At 38.0% G+C, this 19,008-nt stretch overlaps 1 protein-coding gene across 8 annotated transcripts; it reads right to left on the bottom strand.

Annotated features, from left to right (window-relative positions):
- Nucleotides 1-2,987: 2,987 nt before the first annotated feature.
- LOC103718952 (NAC domain-containing protein 68-like) lies at nucleotides 2,988-12,595 on the bottom strand. Of its 8 annotated transcripts, none has more exons than XM_008807970.5 (6): nucleotides 12,455-12,595; nucleotides 11,486-11,675; nucleotides 6,885-7,135; nucleotides 6,594-6,773; nucleotides 5,802-6,141; nucleotides 2,988-3,791 (listed from the first exon to the last, which is right to left on the bottom strand). In XM_008807970.5, the coding sequence occupies exons 2-6, from the start codon at nucleotides 11,646-11,648 to the stop codon at nucleotides 3,490-3,492; spliced, it is 1,236 nt and encodes a 411-aa protein (XP_008806192.3). In that variant the 5' UTR covers nucleotides 11,649-11,675; nucleotides 12,455-12,595; the 3' UTR covers nucleotides 2,988-3,489. The 8 variants fall into 8 exon arrangements, with proteins under 8 accessions (XP_008806192.3, XP_088567479.1, XP_088567478.1 ...); XM_088711353.1 differs by having other exon boundaries at nucleotides 6,885-7,132; XM_088711352.1 differs by having other exon boundaries at nucleotides 11,486-11,655; nucleotides 12,455-12,548.
- Nucleotides 12,596-19,008: the final 6,413 nt, after the last annotated feature.

The raw sequence follows: 19,008 nt of genomic DNA, 5'->3' as shown, positions 1-19,008 counted from the left end.
TTCTTTGGGCCGGAGCCTTAGGCGACCACCTAAGTCGCCTAAGGGTTGGGCCGGCCCTGATCCAGATTTGGCTCAAGGCAGAAAGAAACCAAAGACTTGCATCGGTCTATTTTGAGTCATGCGTATATGCATGCATGCATGCATATATGTATGTATGTAAGATAAAAAAATGACCAACACATGCCACCTGGCACAGTTATAAACCCACCCTACCATTCACAAAAGGGATCTTGTGATGTGTGACTTTTGCCCTCTGCGGGATAAATGAGAGCTATAGACCCACTTAATATAAAAAGCTTCATCACCACGCTTTCAAAAAGTGTTGTAAAGTTGGTTTTCGACGATAGCATAGCCGATGCTTTTGCAACGCTTTAGAAAGCGTCGGAATTAAAATTACCGATACTTTTTTGCATCGGTATATATATTAAAAAGCATCGGCAATATCGAATTTTTCTATAGTGTAAGATGGATGACGTGGTAGCTATCCACAATAGTACCGTCCTCTATGGTGCAAAAGTCGCACTAAAAAGTACATGAACATGTTTCCAAGATAAATGAGAGCCACCCATCATCAAGATGGATAATATGGTGGCTATCCACAATGGTATCGCACTCGGCGGTGCAAAATTCACATTGCAGAGGATCCATACTCGGCCATATATCTCATATTTCGGAGTGTCCTTGGACCAGAATTCTTGTGGGGCAAAGGCCCAATGACCCACAGCACAAGCCTAGCGAGCACAATATAAATACTAGCCCAGCATGACACAAAATATAACAATGTCCAACCATGACTCCATTGCTTCTATCATCCATGTTGTCGACTACTCCGACCGAAGAAGATCGTCTTCAGACACAGCTTCTCTTATCCATGTTGTCAACTATCGAAACCGAAGCAGACGTTGGCACCCCAAACCAGCACTGCAGACTGTGATAAAGTTAGATCAGCATTCATGGTTGACACAACCCTCTCCTCAAATAAGACTCAGAAGCAACGAAGCATGGCCTATTGCAATAAGACTAGGAAGACATCACCAAATATAACTAGCAGGGAGATTCATGGCCAAGTGATAGCAAGGCAAGATCATGGTTAGAACAGAGATATCAAGTCTGGCGAGAGAGTGCAGCAATGATCTGGGGTTGCACAAAATTGGAATTGATCCCAAGATCAGGTCAAAAAAAGGCTAAATCTTAGCAAAAGGGAGCTGGTCTCTGGCCGAAAACACTGGAGGCCAAGAACAGGATTCATTTTCCCTGAATTCTCTCTCTCTAAATACCTATTTGGTTGCCCTTAATGGATGGCTAGGGACTTACTTTCACCAAAGTGACTTCAGAAATTAGGAAGCCAAAGTCACTTCCCGCAATTTTGAGCCTAATTCCTCTTACAGTAGAAACTCACTTCAGGCCACTTGGGTCACTTTGACACAACCAACGTATACTAAAAAGAAATTATCGGTGCCCGCTTATGAAAAACCAAATATGCCCTAGAAGAAAGTAATGGAGAAGCCAGATCCCTTGATTAATATCTTAAATTTGAACATCTAGGTATGGAGGTGATTAAAAGAGAAACTTTTATGATGCAAAATTCAAATAAAAGAACTTATGCGCATGCATGCCTAATTAAATAGGACGACGGTATTTCTTTACCATACATACTAGTTGTCAGTTCTACTTTGGACTAGTTGCAACCCGAAAAACTTCCGATATCTCGTATGACCACATGATAACGTGAACCAATATATGATATGCTATCGTTATTTAATTAATAATTAGATCAAAAGAGGATGCATGATAAGCAATAATAACCAATCTATCACATTAAATTTGCAAATGACACAATCTCGCTTTGTGATAGGTCTTAATTTGACTCATTAAATTTGTTCCTCACCAAATGACATATATGAATTCTAAAATATGGAGAAACATGCATGCCCAACCAGATGTAGCAAACACTAGTAGGGAGAATAAAGTCATCGGTTAGCACATATTAGTGCATGCCACCAATCAACCTTCAACGAAGAGTCACAATATCAAGCTACAGAGTAGTTCCACCATATCAAACTACAAACAACCTAATAAAAATTGAATTAGATTGCTGGTAAAATTACCTTGGTCAACCATGTTCTGCTCTCTACTCCTTACTTTTTTAATGAGCTTGCGAAAGCTATCCCCAGGTTCTTTGGGGATAAGGATGAGAAGCAGCAGCTTTTCCACTATGTTGGCTGGGACACCATCATCATTCTAGAGGAGGCCGGTGATCTCATCCATCTGAAACCCTAAATGAGCCAAAGTTGAAATCATGGGTAAGCATGTAATGAATTTATTGCAGAACTCTAGCTCAAGTTGGGCTCAGCTACTGCCATGGAGCTACCTTGACCCAAAAGGCTCTTCATGGTTCTGGAAGTTTGTCACTATGCGTGATCAGAAAATTTGATCAGGATTAACCTACAGCACAGGTAATGATCAATCTGCCCTGATGCTAGACCACGTACGCTTTTGATTGGCCTCTAAGGTATAAGCCTACTTTTATAAATCCTGTAATTAATGAGGTTTATGTTGTGGACCTTATTATCAATAACAAGCAGAATGTGCCTAGACTTGGGGGACATTTTTGATGCCTAGATTGTTTGAGAAAATCCTGGATAAATCGATGGAATATTTTTTTGTTCATACAAACCAAAAAGATCGATGACTTTGGGTCCTCTGTCGTTTGTATTCTTCCTTCCCCGCCTATTGCCCTGACTTCTTTTATTGTACCGTACTAAGTAGCATAACCACTTTCAGTCGGCTAATTCGTATAAAGCCATCGAACCCTAAATGGTAAAGGGTTCTCCAAGATCCATCTATAATTTGGTGGCAGGCAGCCAGGCATGCGTGCATATGGATCGGTTTGGATCAAAATAAGTTAACAAGATAACCACATCATAATAGAAATCAATATCCATTTTGAGAATATATTTTGTAGGATGAGAGAGAGAGAGAGAGAAGAGGGGGAATAACATGCACTTACATAACATAATTAACATATATAATTACATAGGCTGAAGCCAATACAAACAGAAACTGTAAGTTTTCCTTTTTTTTTTTTTTTTTTTAACGGTCGAGTAGTATCTTGTTTGATCCCTAAGATTTGATTTCTGTAACCAAGCTAGATGATAATATGAATGAGGTAGAATAAATCCAACAGTCACCGAGTAGCAATTGTTCCTCCAGCAGTTGCATCAGGCAGTTGAAGACTGACACTGTACTGGTAGCTACTATTCTGCTCGGCATGATTGAAGATGAATGCTAAGGTAGCTTTAAAATGCTTCAGAGCAGCAGTTTGTCCTCGACTCTACACCTGACAGAAGATGAACTGTACACTACTAATGTTTCTGCTTTTCTTGTTAGCAGTTGGTCCCGGGCTTTCAATCTTTTGGCACCCACAGCAAGTTGATGATGCTTACACCTTCCAAACTTGCAATCATGTTCTACTCAGCTAAAGATAAATTAAGAATGATGGTCCGGCTGAAATGATCCAAAGCAGCAATAGTACTTCTTCCCCAACCTCGCGATCCTGCCAACAGTCCTCGATCCCCGCCCTTGGGAAGTCCTGCTACCACATGAACTACTGGAAGAAGATTGGTCTGAATGACTACCTGGAGATTTGCCGGAAGTAGAAGCCTTCCTGTTATGAGATAGCTCATAAGCAGAAGAGGAAGGGCCGAAAGTCCGTGCCCTTTCAGGGATTGGATTGGCAAATGTGCCCCCTTCAACCACTAGATTACTGCTACTGTTACGGCAAACTGAGCCTGGAAAAGACATGAACAGAATCTAATTTCAGGGTATCTTGAATTGTCCATTCAAGACTAAGAAAAATCTACAGATTGGCACCACACAAAAAGCAAGAAGCTAGACAGTTAAAAGATATAGATCTAAAGGAAATCAAGAAAAAGAGGTAACAAGCAAATGAAATGAAACAAATAAAGCACCCTGACAATATTCAAGTTGGTATGTGAAATAATAATAAAGCTTTGGCTTAATAAAAACAAAAAGAAAATCCACGATACCACAAATTAGCTTATGCTGATATAAGTTGGTCTTAGTAAAGGCAAAGGAAATATTAAAACAAATGAGAAAGCGATTAAATAATGATATAGATCGAGTTAACCTAAAGTGCTTCAATGAGAACTGGACAATAGGGATGTGATGACTGAGATAGATCGTCATCTCCGGGCGAAGATGAATAAAGAAGTATCGTGATGCCATTTAAATGGATATGGATGATGAGAAAACCACAACTACAACAAATGAGAGCCAATCAATGGCATTAAGAGAGTGAGTGATGGAACAAAGATTGGGAAAAACGACAGCAGTATCTTATAGATAATTTGATCTAACAGTAGGAAGATCAATAATGGACACAATTATATACAATAAACTCGTGTATAACCTAGGAGCGGAAAAAAAAGGAATGTAATTAGTGGAATAATATGATATAGCACCACCCCTAGTATAATTGGAAATTACATGTTGCATATACATTATATATAGAATGCTACAATTGTTAAAGACATACACTAAGTAGCTAATAGTGAGAATTAGTAGAACCTGAGGCAAGAAAAGGATTCTCAAGTTTATACAAAGGGTACTTTCTTCATAAAGTAGATTGCTCAAAACTAGAAGATGACTTGGGTACAATCTTATTTTTGGATGATAACAAGTTAATGAAGATACTAGATTAGATAAAATGTTGAATTTGCGGGAGGAAAACCTTCACAAATTAGGGTCTAACAATGAATAAGAGAATAAAGTGTAAACAGGATGAAATTTAACGAACAGTAACAAAAATGCAATCATCTATCATGATTGATGATGATTGATAAAGATTTACTATAGAGTGATCATTAATGTTATTTTGAATGCAATACAGAAAAAGGAGAGATGGATACAAAATGAAAAGAAAGAGAGCTCAATGAAATATAGACATACATTCAGGGTGATAAGTGATTGGCATGTCTTCAGTTCGAAGAATATAATCTGTTGGATAACAAGCCCCAGCATGTTGCATAGTTCAAATGGTTGGGCTACATATACATCTAAAAAATAGTAAGTTCAGCATGCAAAGATAAGAACTTTCAGGTGGGCAGGACAAACAATGAGGATCATTGAGGAATTGTAGAAGTTTAACCTATTAAAGCTGGTGATGAACAAAATGCTGAATGGAAAGTGTATCTGTAATGAAGATTTGGGAGGCCCTGATAAGAAGAGGGGTTAGATCTATTTGTAAGTGTAATGAAAGAGAAGGGGAGGTCTTAGGATAAATAAATCAGAGTCGTGGTGGATACACCATTTAGAATATCTAATAGCAACTAGTAATGTATCCTGTTATCATTAGATGGTACTAGACTTTGACACAGTCAACAGACATGAAAGCAGGTCTAGATGGTCATAGAAAGGAACAGGGCCTTGACTTTTTGAGAAGGGACATTTTGGAAAGCATCAAAAGTGGAGTCTTGCTCAGGGTTGGAGTCCCAACACTGAGTGCATCCATTATACATAGAGAAGAGATACAACTATATGTATTTGTAAAACTGACTTTAAAAGGTAGGGACAAGACTTGCTGGTTATTATTATATAAATTGGCATGTGCTAGGATGCTAGGGGCACCGTAGGCTAAGTCAAAGCAAAACGTATCAGAACCAGACAGAATAAAAAAGTATGTTCGGCCAGCAGCCCTCTTGAGATGTCTATGTTTATATAGATCTTAGATAAATGCAGAGCTATTTGATGAACATGTGACTACAGAGGGACAAGCATACCAGGTGGTGGCCTGATAACCACTTGATTTGATTTGATGGATGCAGAGACACTGTATCTGCAATCTACATGCTCTTCTTCCACCCTCGGGATATGTTCATTCTCAATATCCCTCAACAAGGCATCAGCATCAAAGCATTCATCAGAGTTTACTGACATGAGGCTCGAGTTGTCAGAACTGGATGAAGATGTCCCCGGACTATAAAGGTCATTCAGTTCCAAGTAGTCTCCCTTAGAAAAATCACAAGTTGCATATACATCCTCAGCAGAACTATCAGTTTCTGGACCAGTGACGCTTGCTCCAGATAATACTGATTGCCCCTGCTGATCCCTGCCAACCATCTGTCTTGGAATAATATAGAACCCAAAGTAAATATATGTATACTAAAAGAAATTAACCAGACATTACTCTCATTAGATTGGATAAAAAAATAAAAGCTTCGGTGCCTCCTACACAGAATGATACAATGTAAGCTAATAATTATCCAACAAGTGAACGCCAAAATAGGATAATGAGCAAACAACATGATAAAAGGGCAAAAAGCAAATCATGTATGTGAATGTCCAAAACAAAGACAAGGTTCCTAATCTTACTTTTGATATGCCAATAATGACCCAAATTAGAAATTAGGAGGATACCAACTAAAAACTACTCTTAAAAATACACAAGAGGGTACAATGAAAATTGACAGATTTCAAAGGCGAATTGGAGTTCGTTACATGAACAAAGCACCATAAAAAATCAATTAATGCAGACAAAGGATTGTCAACAAGAAAAAAGAAATGACTTCTACCTGGGATCTGTTTACAGCATCCCTTGAAGACAAATTGTTTTCTTCTTGTTCTAGAAGATTCAGCAAAACACATTCTAGGTAATCACCATCAGCGGCATCTGCAATTATAGAATTATGCTGTTCCTCATGATTTGGCCTTTCATCAATTTGCAAAAAGACTCTACACAGAGAACAGTGGTCCTGTAAAAATCATGCGAGCGCATCAATATTCTATTGGAAGGTCGCGTGAAGGTTCAAACAATAAAAGCATCATCTCAAAACCAAGCACAGGCTGCCAAATATATATAGTACCTGCTCTATATTAATTCCCTGGCGTGTCTTTTGTTCTGCTTGATATTCATGCATCATCCACTGAGTTTTATTTCCATGCGGTGCTTTCCCTATATAAAATTCCCTTGTTGTTTTTCTGCCCACAGTAGGAGTACTTGTCAATATTCTGAGATCATCCATAGATTTCCAGTATCCAGTTCTTGTCACTTTAAATTCACAGTCACCATTCAGAGATTGTGGATCCTCAGGATTGAACAAGTACCACATATCTTCTGCACAACAAGTTTTCCAGTGTCAGCTACTTTCTAATCTAATTATTATTTATTAGTAAATGTAAAGTGAACCGAGGAAAGTTCTGATGCCAGGAGAAGTTAAAGCCTATATGTCTTGACATGGAAAAAGATTTATGCAAAAAGAATTTATTTTTCAGGACTTCATGTACAGCCCTGATTTTAATAGCTAGATGGCACCAGTTGACAATATTAAAATTTCTCTTCTTTTTCCACAAATTGCACAATTCTGATGATTAGAAACACCATATCTAAATTATGTCTGGCCACTTGGATCAGTTAGCATTGGATTTCAGGAACATTTTTTTTTTAATTTTAGGAGATCAAGGCTCACCACAAAAGATTGCCCTTTGCTCCACAAATAGAAACAGTTCAGATATGAGTGACAGATGAATATACATAACGCTTGCAGGCAGTATGTGACTAGTAACGAAAGTCATCTAAATTTCCATCATCCTGAGTTTCAGAATTTGAGTCATTCATATAAACTTGCTCGCTTCATGAGTGTCCATTGCAAATAGCTAAATGTAAGACACATGGTTCACATTATTCGAGGATTCTCTTTTTGAAGTGAGCATCCTGCTAGCACTTAGTTTTAGATTCTTTTAGAAAAGTTGGAAAAAAACTTAGTTTTAGATTCTTTTGGGAAAGTTGGAAAAAATATTTAGGGTTCAGCTAACTACTTTTGGAGGTTATGCTTCTATTTTGTCCCTGTTTGATGCCACAATCAACAGAGCATTCGAGGATTTTATTCAAAATGAACAAAGCCTGAAAGCAATGACTTCTAACAGTTCTTGGTGGCAAAGACTTTGCCAAAGATATCTTCCTCACCCTTTTCTTGCAGGTTACTTCAAGTTTTATGCAGTTCACCTTCATACTTTAGTTGGAATTTCGTTAGAATCATTCATCTACTACCTCTGAATTACTAGTTATTCGCAAACCAGCACCATTGTACCGAGACAATATATGATCTTCTAGTCCACTATCTATCTTTAGGAGTTCTCCCTTGTCCTTTGCAAACCAGCACCATCTTATTTAGACAAATTTTTGATCTTCTAGAGCACAAACCATCATTAGGAGTTCTCCTTTTTTTCTTTTTTACTTCCTTTGGTCAAAAAACCTGAAAAGCCACTGACCCTTTCCTTATAAACCTTGAGTAGGTCTATCACTAATTGATTTCTGGTTCCAGATTCTAGGTTGAATATTCATCACATGGCCACACTGTGGTAGTGACTTCTCAGGCAGGCCTATAGCAATGACAACAAGATCAACTGCCACTTCAAGTTCCCCAAGAAGCCAGTAACATAAAACATGGAGCAATGATGTAGATATTTGGAACTGATGAAATTACACGAACTGACAACCAAGGTACTAAAGAATATGATCAGCATGATTAATTGACATCACAAATGGACCATCCAAAAATAGTAGGGTTCATCATGAACTTACCAACATCAAACTTGCAACTGTGCCTTAAATCAGCAAGATCCCTTTCTTGACAACATCTAACATATCTATGTTCAAAAACTTGCACAAACATGATGCTTTTGCAAGAAAAGATGCTTCTTTTTTTGGGTATGAGTGGAAGCTTATTAGGTAGGTTACACCCTAATGAAGCATGTAAAATGGTATGATATCGTGCACTTTACCAAGATAAAGGTTAACAGCAAGCTGGCATAGATAGTGTCGTGTATAGAACATGTGGTCTTTTTGAAGGCAAGCTCATATATGAAGGAGGCTCATAAAAAAGATGTAGCCAATTTTGGAACACCCAACAATTATGCATGGAAAGGAAAAGAAGTTCCAGAAGAAAGGAACATATCACCTCGACTTGTTTGGATTTTTTGTTTGATCATCTGCTTATTTATCAGCATGGTGATATTTATTTATGATGAAATTCTAAGTGCTCACCATTCAATGTTAGCAAAAACCATAGACAAGCCATCCATGCTTTAAAACCTAGGTCTCAAAAATGGTGAGGGACGACAACTCTGGCTATAAAACTTATCAAAAGGACATGATGACTAAGCAGTGGTTCAAACAACCTTTATTTGGATCATTTGGCTCTGATTCAGCAAACAGACTCGCAGAGAAGTGATCAGTAGGACAGCATGTTGTTTCAGTCTATTTCTGAGCAATGAAACAAAATATCAATTCCATGACTTCAATTGAAATGCAAAGCTACCATACTTCACAGAAAACATACCAATTCGAGCCTGAACGCCGCTGAAAAGGCAGGAAGAAAGGGAGAAGGATGAAGAATCAAAAAGTCAAGTAATCATATAATTCAAGTTCTATAATGTAAAACACCAGAGATCATTTCATGATTTGATCTCAAGACTCATAGCCAAAGTGTACAACAAAACCAAGGATTTTGCAAAAGGAGGCTGGATGTGACAAAAATATTCTCAATGATTCACAGGCATATTAAGGGACAAGCTAGCAAGATCCCATGACGATTCAACCCTCTGAACTAGCCACTGACCATGTGATGACAAAGAATATGCATAAGAGGTTGAATATGAACCCTTTCAATCATAGAAGAAACATCACAGAAATCATCTCCAAGCACTATTTATCTGCCCGAAGAAGAACAACACAAGCATGTAATATGAACAATCTAAGACCAAACCCAAGTTGTCCTTGAGGAGGTGAAAAAGATCCCAAGACTTCATCAAATTCCATGGAAACTTTGAATATACAGACAAATTAAAAATCTTGAAATTCACCAACCCTATATAGAGGCAAGCTTAGCAAGGTTATGAGAACTAAGTTAGCAATGCCATGGACCAATTTGATAGCTAATATCTTTTGCAAGTTATCTGAACATCCCCCATTTCTACGACCATTGAATTTGATTAATGCTGAAAACTGAAGTGAATGCAAATGTCATTATGCCAATAGACCACATATATAGCAATCGTGAAAGAATCACACCTTAAGAGGAAAAAGTTCATCAAGGGTGCCTGAACAAAAAAGAATATATAGAATATCTATGAATGGGCTCTATTCACCATGACCCCGGTGCCACAAAACAACAACAAGAAGAAGAATCGAAAAAAAAAGTAGTTGTCCACACTCAAGATGTGTTACATGAGTTTTTTTCAGTTTTCGATGTCAGCTGGTGTTCAAGCTGCATTTGATGATGTGATCCTCAAAGATTTCTAAATCTTGGTCAACCAGGTGTTGAACCCTGGGCTTCTCCCCAGTGCAACCACTGAGGAGAGGGGGACAACAACCAATGAACCCAATTCATGTTGGCATCTGAAAGCAATTATTAAAAGGTTCTTAAACCGCAACAACAAGCAACAAAGAATGATGTTTGTCCTCGAAATTCTGACATTTTATCACAAAGAAAGACACTCTTTGATGCTAATCTAAATACAGTGCAATTTTGTTTCCTAAAAATTCCATTTTATCATAAAAAGAATCATCTCAACTGACAACCTTCCGATAATTGAAGAATGAAATTAATAATTGCAAGTCTAAGTCACTTAACTAAACCAACTTCAAGCCTGCAATAAACATTGTCTTTACCTGACTCACATCATCATTGCTTACTCAATGGATCACGAAAATTTCTGTCTGATCACATGGAGAAAAAGGCCATAAATGTTTGGAAAGAAAATATGCAAATCTCATATTCAGGATTCATGTCTCTATAAAACCCTTAAAAACTTCAGATGCATAATTAGACAGCAAACATATATATGCATTGTTTGTGTTATGTGCATGTAAGAATACACAAGAATCCTCCTTCCTTTTGCACTTCATCCCAGTCACTTCTACTGGTTGATGACTAAGCTAACACAGAATCTCCCATATTTCCCTTAACTAGTTTATATACACAAAGTCCCTTAACTAGTGTATATACACAAAGTCACTATCCTAAGTATCTTTACAAAAATTGCAAATTTAGAACCTACAACAGAAAATATGGGCAGCAAAAGAATGAAACAAGTACAACACAAGCATTAAAACATAAAGATGAAACTCTGCTTAATTCATTTGTAAATAAATCTTGTTTCCACAAATATTCTTAAGATTTCCTGTAGACCCAGAAAACTATCAAACCACAGAAGAACTTAATTTTCACCCCAGAACAGCAAAAACCATGATCCCTTAGTGACACTGTGCTCCAAAAGCTATCAATATAAAAACCAAATAACATCAAAAAGGAGAAAAAAATTAAGAACGTAGATAGATCTATTCGAATTTTAATGGAGAAAATTAAGAACATATCAATATTAGAATTTTGAAGTACCTTCAGTATAAATGCAAAGTAGCACAAGGAATTAAAGAGGCAACTCTTAAGTATGAACCAATGCTAACCAGGAGAATTCCATGGTTCGATGCTGAAAGGGCTCACTTCAGTGATCACGTTGTCTGGGACGGGATCCCCAACCTTCCTTCCTCCCAAGAACAGTACAAGTTCTTCGTCAGTTGAAGATGCATTGATATCCAGTGGCACAGAGAAAGGCGCCGAAGGACACATGGCGACCCTGATTTGGAACAAGAAACCCTATAAAGGGCAGCCACAGCTAGTATATTTAGTAATTCCCCAATTTATCCAATCCGCCAGGTGCATCCAAAACAAGGAAAAATGTATCCAAAACAAGGAAATTAGGCTAAATCCTGAGATTTGAAGCTTTTTGCTCAAAATTATGTTTCTTTACTTAAAAAATGTTATAATACAGTTCCCGAGCTGATTTTTTTTCCGCATGGGTTATGTCAATTGCCCCAAATAGTAAACTTAAAATAAAAGACAATAAAATGAAAAGAAACAGAACAACCGAGAAATCTAGATATTCGTCTATAATTGGAATTGATTTTAAGATTCTAGATTGGATAACATTAAAAAGAAAATTCTTCATTTCTGTCGGAAAACATAGAAATTCCGCACAGTTTGACTCACCCATACGCAAATAAATCTAAACCAGTCCATTTTTGAATAATACTATGGTTCGATTCAAGAATAATTCCTCAAATCTTTTGAATATGCCGCCATGATTCACCACAAGAATTCTTCATAAAGTGAAAGAAAAACCACAATTTTAGGCCTGATTCTTTCTTTCTCAATACTTCTTCAACGATTCAAAGAAAAATCCCCATCGACCCAAAGATAAGATCTGGATTCGAGAATCCAGAACAACCAAAGAATCCCTCGAATTCTCCTTCCCATATCAACACCCAAAAACATCAAAAAAAAAAAATCGAGAATGATTGTCCGATTCCTCCGATCAAAACATCTCAAACAAACAATCAAAATCAAGAAACTCGACAATTTTTCTCCAATCTAACCTCAGAGCCGATCTATCGACGAGGAGTGGACGTAATAGTCGAGTGACCTACGACTCCTCTCTAGCCCCCCCTCGCTCGATGGCCCGAAATGAGGAAATAAAGGAAGCGAGTGGGGACGTATTTATAGGCGCGGGGAAGGCAACTCTACTCTGGCTCTTAACCATGGTTGTACCTCAGCCACCACGCAGTTAATGTACTGCCCTGCCACTCCCCCCCAGCTAAGTCCGCCAATTTACCGCCGTTACCCCTATTCCCATGACGTGTACCCCAACCGCGCTGTATAACAGCCGTTATCTACGTCATCACTTTCTGCTGCGTTATCGTAAGTTTTAACGGCTGTTATGACAGCTGTCAGCACGCACCGTAAGTGGTGCGGAAGCCGTTGAAAGTGGCTGCCGTTGGAAAAGTCAAGCACTGTTTGCATCCTTGGAGACTAATTAGATTATCAATCTGTTTTAAAATTAAACATAATAATCTGAGGAAGATTTAGAACATGTCTTTGCTTGTTGGATCACATCTTTTGTATGGAGTGCATGCTTGATACTGAGTCAGTTCCCGCACTTGACCATTTTTGTAATTTATTTGTATACTTTAATTTAAAAATATTTAATTTATAATGTATAGTGAGCTTAATTGACGTTTGGCAGAGCTTTAATTAGGCCAAAAAGCACTTTTTGACTCTCCAAAAATACTTTTGGATGAAATATAGGTGTTTGGTAAAAAAATCAAAAAGTTATTTTAGCTTTGTCAGAAAGCTAAAATAGCTTTTTGAGAGAATTTTGGAGCTTCTTCAGAAAATCACTTTTAGCATGCGTCGGAAAACTGTTTTAATTTATAATTTTTTTTTCGAGACTAAAATACCCATGATAAAATATTATAATCACAGAAAATATCTCTTTATATTTGTTAATATATAATGATAATAATGATAATATTTTATACCTTTATTATTATATTATACTATAAATATAATATTATATTATCTTATATATTGATATGTTATGTTATACAATATCAAATTAAGTTATACTATTATGCTACAGCATACAATATTAGATTATTATATTATAATCATATTATATTACATTACAGTAATATTATACTATATCATATATTTATGTATTAATATACATTGTATTTTATTATGTTCTGTTGTATAATACTATGCAATGTTCTTTATGATCATTTTGTCATACTAAAAGTAGTTTCTCAGTTTGTTTACCAAAGACATATTAAAGTTCCACGTTACTTTAGAAGTTGACCTGTTGGGCCAGCTTCTTTCTTCTGATTTCTTTGACTGTACTCATATACGTGTGGTGTGAGAAGCCAGTGTACCAAAAAAAAAAAAATTCTACTTCTGAAAGTTCTACTGCCAACAGCTTTGCCAAACAAGATCTTAAAAAGATGCCATATACAGCATGCAAGCTTGCTTATCGAGCCAAGTAATTGGATATACATACAACTATATACAATTCTTATCATTTTAATATAAGTATTCTAAATTGATTTAAAATATTGATAAGTATACGGTTATTATTATGAGCTCAAGGCTCAAACATCACTTTTTAAGTTTATTTTATCTTCATTTAAGTTTTAGTTAATTTCTTTTGCTAGTCAATAGTTTGAACTAATTTAACATATTATTCCAAATATAAGGCTACACCATTATTTCACTTCATTTTATCTTATTCCAAATTAGGAAATAGAATATACCGTTTTCTTGCTCTAGTTCCACACCATTATACGGACCGGCAAAGATTTCAGGCATTCCTTATCCAACGAGGGCATGAAACCTTATCCAAAGACTTTGGCCGAGGTTCGAACATAACGGTGTTGCGTAACCAGGACGCGCAGACCTACCTTAAATAAATTAAATAAGCACCGGGGGTAATAGCATCTCTTTTGCCGCTTCTGTCACACGTGGCACGTCCTGGTGAGCCAGGGTCTGCGCGATCTCAGTCACCTTTCTGCGAAGCTTCCCCTCGCATAGTAGAATAACGCAAGAATAGCCCCCCAAAAAAACCCCAGGAGGCACTTCACGTGGACAGTGTGGGTTAAAGCGGGTCGAAGGCAAGTGGGTGATCTTAGTTTATTTCTCTCATCCCTTCTAGAGTCTTCCACTTGGACCAAGTCTACGGATTTTTGTGGGCCCTTGCTTGATGGAGCACGGAAATCGGAGTCCGACAATGAGTCCAAGTGAAATGGATTCTTCTCCTAGAAAGGCTTTAATTATTTTCTCAAAAAGAAAGGTTTTCATTAATGGATGGCTACATAAGTAAGCATATCTTAGGGGCAAAATGAGTTAATCATAAGAAATTAGGTATAGTTATGGATAAATTCTTAGGGCTCGTTTGGCTCGTGGGAAGCATTTTTTTTCCTACAAATATGATTTCTGAAAAGCATATTTCTTAAAAAAGGATGCCTGAAAAAGTACTTTTGGCTTGTTTGATTGACAATGAAAAAGTGACAAATTTTCAGAGTGCTTATATTTGGTTGACTATATCAACTTTTCTTAAAAAATTATATGTAATTTCTATTATACCTTTAATAAAAATTAGGTCTTTAATTGCTCTTTAATGCTGAAGGGTTTTTTTTTAAAAAAATAAAAATAGAGTGATTTACGGCTCACGGGAAAGTAACTTGCCTATGTTTCTCATAGGAAAGACTTTTCCAGGAAATGTGGGAATTATATTTTTATGGGAATACAACTTTTTCATCTCTATTTCTTAAAAACTCAAACCAAATAAGAGGTATCTTATTAATTTTTCATTGACCACATTTTTTTTCTTTCTTTTTTCGTGAACCAAACGAGCTCTTGGTGCATAGGTGGGAAAATGTTTGGGGACGCAAAGTAGTGCCCAAGTGGATGCTCAAGACCAATCCGAAGTGTGTGTGTAGGAGCGTGAAAGAGAGCTTGAGCTGAGTTTGACTTCTACTATTCAAGTTGTGTCTCACTTCAGCTCCGAGGATCTCTCGTCAAACCCTTGCTTATTGTTTTTGCAACTGGTTCATGTTCAAACTTTGCTCGTTTACAAGGCGAGTTTCAAAAACTACTTGAGCTTGACTCATTTTCTAGCTAGGGCAAGTCTGGACTGAGTCTGGTCCAAGCTGCTCATTGGCAGCTTAACTTGGCTCTAAGCTGGTTTGAGCTCAAATAGTTTCAGAGGCTCGCTGGTAAATAAGTCAAGCTTGCATTGGATAATTCCAAAAATCAAGGAAGCTTGATTTGGCTTTATAAATTAAGGCTCTTCTCAGAACTTATACAAGCAAAGCTTAAGCAGCTTTGATGGAGCTCGGCACACGATGCTATATATCAATCCAAGCCGAGTTGCCTAAAGCTTGGGCCTAGCTTGGATTGTTTGCTCGCCTCGTTAGTGCATGCACATTAATTTTTATTAGTTGAACTAATCTTTCTATTTAAAATGACATATGGAACTTTTTGTGCACCCGGAATGGGCAGATTCTTAGACTATGCAGCGGTCGATCCTCTTGGTCTTCTTCAAATAATTGGCGACCCTTGTATAGTTTATAATATCCTTATTTTTCCTCCCGCTCTCATTTATTTAAGATATATTTGGTTGGAAGAAATCAGATTCTGAAATATGGATGGAATGATTTTTATACTAGATATTTTGTTGGAGGGACATCTCCATTTCGATTTCAGAAAAAAGTAGGAGGGCTAATCTCTCAAAATTCTATCCTTACTATTTTTTGGTATTCAAATTCTAGTTCAATTCTAATTACAAAATAAACGCATCGAAAGATATGACCATTTTGATTCTCATTATACAATATTCTGATTCTGAATTTATGGTCGCAAACTAAACATGCCCTTAATTTGGGCCAGTGGCAAGTTTTTTTTTCCCCACAATATCTTTCATTATTTGGGCCAAGCCCTTACAAGAGATTAAAAAAAGGAAAAGGCTGGGCACCCATATCAATACCTCAGTGGGAGTCCAGGTGGGCGGCTAGTTCTGTCTGAAAGAATTGAGTACGGAATAGGGAGCACTGGCAACTACCATTCTGCCGAGAACTGCCAAATATGGCTGTTTTTGGAAGTGGGGACACCATTTAAAATCGTCGCAAAGAAAGGATGCAAAGTGGACCGTGCCGGTTTGACCCAGGGTAGCTGTTTGGGTTTCAAGTTCATTAATCTTGGACCAAGACATTACAACAGCTATTGGTTTTAATGTTTTGGTTTGTGATTAACTTCAATCTAGGAGGGTTCTCAATTTTATGATAAGTCCTAAGTATTATATTTTCTTTCAAACGTACCATCGAAATTCCTGTAAATGTAACTTTCTGTTGTCTTCACCAATCATTCAATGCTTGTCAATTATCCTATTTGCTTCTTTCATGATGATGAACATTGTGAAACCTCTAGCAAAAGAAGCATGGTGCTTTTGGGGAGTATGCGGAATGATTGGCGAGCGACTCTGATGCTTTGCTATATGGTATTGAAGTTATTGTTGTTGTCACTGAAAATCGACCTATCCCAAGCACCGAGTAGGAGAGATGTTGAAGTGCTTGACGACAAGCTGTTTGGTTCATGCAAGGCTATGATTCAAAGTAAAAAGTTGCAGTCAGGGTCCTGACCTGCGATTGAGCTCCGACCTAAAACAACAAAAACGAAGAGCTCCTCTTGCTGGAGTGTATCTGGCGGAAGATCCTCCAATGCCTATGCCAGGACAATGCTCAGAGAATAGAGGAGGTTCTTAATGGTATGTCAGGGCACATGAGCATTTATCTGGAAGATCCCTCGAAGAGCCGATTATATAGACGAAGGAGAGCGCCTGTCGCCTTAGAATTCAGGCATGTGGGTTGGCCAGAATTGGCAAGCCTCTGCACGTTTCAAGAATCAGGTGCGAACATTTCGCACGCAGATTGTGTTCTACTCGTTTGGTTGGTGTGATTCAAGAGACTGCTCGAGATTACGGCTGAGCTATCACCAGCTGTAGGGGATTTTTGAAATTCGAAGTTAGTTGCATGCTTTTGGGCTTGCCACATGGCGTGTTTTAATTGTCAATTTAGAGACTTCGTGGCGTGCTTTGGTTTGTTGGCTCTTTTGTATGAGCTGTGACCGATTCTAAGACACATTTGCCCCTACTTTTGTAGCCGAGCCAAACCTGCTTTTATACCAACTGCTGTGGAGAGTTAGAGATCTGCATATAAAAACTGTCATGGAGAGTCACAAATCTGCATGTAAAGAGAAGAGGAAGACCCGGCAGGATGGCTCTCGCTGAGCCTCTTCCAATGCTTAAGTCAAATAGTGTTTTGGAATAACAATTGTCATAACTATTGTTACAGTTGCCATTTTGGCCCCTTGCTAAAACATGCAAATTAATCAATAAAAAAATTAAATAATGATAACTATTTAGCGGTCATTCTGTTATTACAATTCTAGTAAATGCATTGAAAGCTAATGAATTGTATAAATGAACAATCATAGTTTCTGATGCAATGATAAAATGCAATTCCATGGTCCATTTTTAGCGTATGTTAGTATCATAGAGTCCTTATTAAAAGTGAGAGAATTATCACACCCCGAACCCGGCAACCGAATCTGGAATGCGACACGCCACACACTCCCTAGAGCAGAGCCCTAGAGACTATGCTAGGCCCATGAGCATAATTCACACAATACCAACATTTAAACTAATCGACCTATATTAATTCTTCAATAGTTCAATTACAAATTTTCCAATTTTCGTCTGTTTTAGCAAAATAAAATAACTAACTAGTTAACTAATGACTAGCTGCACGAACTCCACATCCCTTCCATTCGAGTCTATGCCTCCTGTGACTTTGAGGAAAAAGTAAGAAGAATATGAACTTTGTCCAGCCTAGTAAGAATCCTAAACTATTACACCATAAGTAATAAAAAATAATCAATTAATAATTCCAAACGAATATTGTATCAATAGTCAAAAAACTTATAAATAATGAACACATAAGGTCTCATTATCATCTTTTTTTTTTTTTTTTTTTTTGCTGAGAACGGGTGCTTCATACAGTACGGGTATGAATACACCCAATAAGATCAAAATACAAAATCTCGCGGAGTGCCAATGGCAGCTCCGCCTCCCCCGACCACAGGGCATACCCCGAGTGGTGGGCCGCATGGGCAGCTACCCAATCGGCTGCCCCATTGGCCTCCTTGAATACATGCTTGGCCAGATAGGCCCCCCCCTCACACATCATCACAATATCGCGAATCAAGGGGTGGTCTGTGCCCTCACCCCTCAATCCCCTCTGTATCCATCGGATGACCGTGGCCGAGTCACCCTCCAAAATAATCGAGCTGGCTCGCAGAACAACCCGTGCGTGTCGAAGGCCTGCCCAGGCTGCTCGCAGCTCTGCTCCAGGAACTGATATATCGAATAACTGACAACCACCGGCAGCCACCAACCTAGAGTGCGGGCCCCGTATGACAAAGCCTGCACCGCCACTCGTGCCGCCATCCAAAACCGATCCATCGAAGTTGACCTTGAGGAAGCTCGGGGGTGGGGGCTCCCAGGTGAAGAACACCAACTGAGGAGCTGCCGAAGCAGAGG

Source organism: Phoenix dactylifera, chromosome 15, assembly GCF_051530095.1.
Source record: "Phoenix dactylifera cultivar Ajwa chromosome 15, Ajwa_hap1_PhDact_Kaust_v1.1, whole genome shotgun sequence".
Classification (NCBI taxonomy): domain Eukaryota; kingdom Viridiplantae; phylum Streptophyta; class Magnoliopsida; order Arecales; family Arecaceae; genus Phoenix; species Phoenix dactylifera.
The sequence above is the reverse complement of the archived record's forward strand: the minus strand, read 5'-3'. Positions and strand labels throughout refer to the sequence as shown.

What these genes read in the sequence shown, in the direction of transcription:
- LOC103718952 (XM_008807970.5), bottom strand. Translation starts at nt 11,648, where the DNA reads ATGTGTCCTTCGGCGCCTTTCTCTGTGCCACTGGATATCAATGCATCT. An exon ending in CGAACCATGGAATTCTCCTG is followed by an intron (nt 7,136 to 11,485) that starts GTTAGCATTGGT and finishes CTTGTTGTGCAG; the next exon opens with AAGATATGTGGTACTTGTTC. An exon ending in AGGGAATTAATATAGAGCAG is followed by an intron (nt 6,774 to 6,884) that starts GTACTATATATA and finishes TGATTTTTACAG; the next exon opens with GACCACTGTTCTCTGTGTAG.